This window comes from Triturus cristatus, chromosome 10 (genome assembly GCF_964204655.1).
Source record: "Triturus cristatus chromosome 10, aTriCri1.1, whole genome shotgun sequence".
NCBI lineage: Eukaryota > Metazoa > Chordata > Amphibia > Caudata > Salamandridae > Triturus > Triturus cristatus.
The window spans coordinates 1,174,917,426-1,174,919,652 of record NC_140593.1 but is presented as its reverse complement, the minus strand read 5'-3'; the positions used below and the strand labels follow the sequence as shown (position 1 = coordinate 1,174,919,652).

The 2,227-nt window shown below is 39.7% G+C and overlaps 1 protein-coding gene across 1 annotated transcript; it reads right to left on the bottom strand.

Annotated features, from left to right (window-relative positions):
* Nucleotides 1-430: 430 nt before the first annotated feature.
* Nucleotides 431-1,354, bottom strand: LOC146796917 (olfactory receptor 1M1-like). Its single transcript, XM_085631447.1, has one exon. It carries the CDS (start codon nucleotides 1,352-1,354, stop codon nucleotides 431-433), a length of 924 nt encoding a protein of 307 aa, XP_085487573.1.
* Nucleotides 1,355-2,227: the final 873 nt, after the last annotated feature.

The following is a 2,227-nucleotide window of genomic DNA, read 5'->3' as shown; positions in this document are numbered from 1 at the left end:
CATTTGAAAGAGGTATTTAACACACAAATATATCTAATGGAGAGATGCTTTTAGATGATCACCATTAGCAGGGCTGAGGCTAGCTTTCGTATAAATCTTTTGAGCTTTTTCAGCTTTCTAATGAAGATTTGAGGTTTATCAGTTGAATCGCTGAATTACAGAAGAATGGCCACTAATCCATTCCCAATATTAATATTTCCTGTGTTATCCACTTTGTTTCTCCCTTCCAGGATCATCATGCTATTTTCCATAAAAGTTAAAATTCAAAATAGCATGCCACATTACTAGATATTGGATATGGATCAGTATGTCACATTGTTTGAAGCTTACTTTGCTGTCATCCTATTAGCCTTTTAAAGGTCTTTCATCCCTTTAAAATTCCTTTTCCGTAATCCTTGGCTCGTAAAGAAAGGCTTAGGTTCCCCAATGTCTAGCTATGAAATACTTTCTTCAAGGCCCCTTTGACCTCCTTATTTCTCAAACTGTAGATGAAAGGGTTCAGCATCGGGGTCACCACAATGTACATTACACTTATGAACCGGTCAGAGTCAAGAGACCTTACTGATGCGGGACGTACATAAATTGCAACTGTTGACCCATAGAACAGAGTGACAACAGCAATGTGGGAAGAACAGATGGAGAAGGCTTTGTGCTTGGCAACAGCAGTTGACATCTTCATAATGGATGAGACAATGCGGGCATAGGAGACAGCAATGCACAGGAATGGCACACACAACATGGTGCCTCCTTCTATGAGTTGTGTGAATGTAAAACTTGTGAGGTCCGAGCAGGAAAGGTTGAAGAGAGGTGGAATATCACAGAAAAAGTGATTGATCTTTTTGGACCCACAGTATGTGAACTTGGATGTCCACAATGTGTAGAGCAATGAATGAAGACAGACTACAACATATGACCCAGATATGAGCAGAAAGCAGAGCTTCTTACTCATGACCATGGTGTAATGGAGAGGCCGGCAGATGGCCACATACCTATCATAGGCCATCAGTGCCAGGAGGAAGCTGTCCATGTTGCCGATGGAGTGGAAGAAGAACATTTGAGTGAAGCAGCCCGCGAAGGAAATGGTCTTAACTTCACGAAGGAGGTCGAATAACAGTCTGGGGATGGTAGTGGAGGTGAAACAAATATCTATCACTGATAGGCAGCGTAGGAGGTAGTACATGGGTGTGTGGAGCCGAGGGTCTCTGGCAATCAATGTGATGATTACAATATTTCCAAGAAGTGTCAGGATGTACATGATAAGAAAAGTGACAAACAGTAATTTCTGATGCTCATTGAAATCAGAAAATCCAAATAGAATGAATTCTGTCACTGTACTTTTGTTGCTTTTATCCATCCTTGATATATCCTAAAATGAAAACAGTAGAAAACGTTTGAGTTATAGTAAAATTAGTGTATTAAAACCATACAAGTTATCTATGGTAGCTGCCTGAATTATCATAACCAAAAAACATATATAAATATATCATATAATAACCGGGAACCCAAAGAGGATGCTTACCATACTCCCATTGGGTGGACATTTGTTTCAAATGGAATCTCGAGACATCCCAAACACATCACTTTCCCTCTTTGTACACAGACAATACCTTCCACCAAATCTCTGAGGTTGAATACTTTATTCTCTTATGACTCCTTTGTTCTTTGACTCCCTTGCCGATTCATGTACCCCATGCTGCTGTGATGACCCGTCTTCCAGTGAAGACTATGACAGTAATACATTTTGCACATGATTAATGGCATGTGTAGATTTCCATCTGATACCCCTCACCCACCCTCTGACCTCAAACAGCCCCATGAGCTTCACCTTAGCACCCTTCTCCTTTATAGTAAAACCCATTCCTATCTGCTGTATCCCCCTCCCCCACCCCTTCTTCTCCGCATTTCATTGTCAGACTCCTACTTAATGTTCAAGCCCCTTGTGCTTTATATCTATGGTTGAAGAAATGCATCACATTCCTACATGCACATACATATATACATAAATATGCCCCTCACACTGATTACTGTCCTATATATTCTACATCCTCTTTTCATTAATTCATATAGTCCATTTTTAGCCTCATAATAAAATCTTTTGATTTTCCAGGACCTTTTCTAAAACCTTTTGGTAAGTAAAAACATTCACTATAGATATTGAAATATCATCTGGAAGTACACTGCATTTTTGTCATTCTTGAATAAGGAGAGATGTATACCACAGTTCTTC

Excerpts from the sequence above, each read along its gene's own strand:
- LOC146796917 (XM_085631447.1), bottom strand. The coding sequence starts at position 1,354 with ATGGATAAAAGCAACAAAAGTACAGTGACAGAATTCATTCTATTTGGA.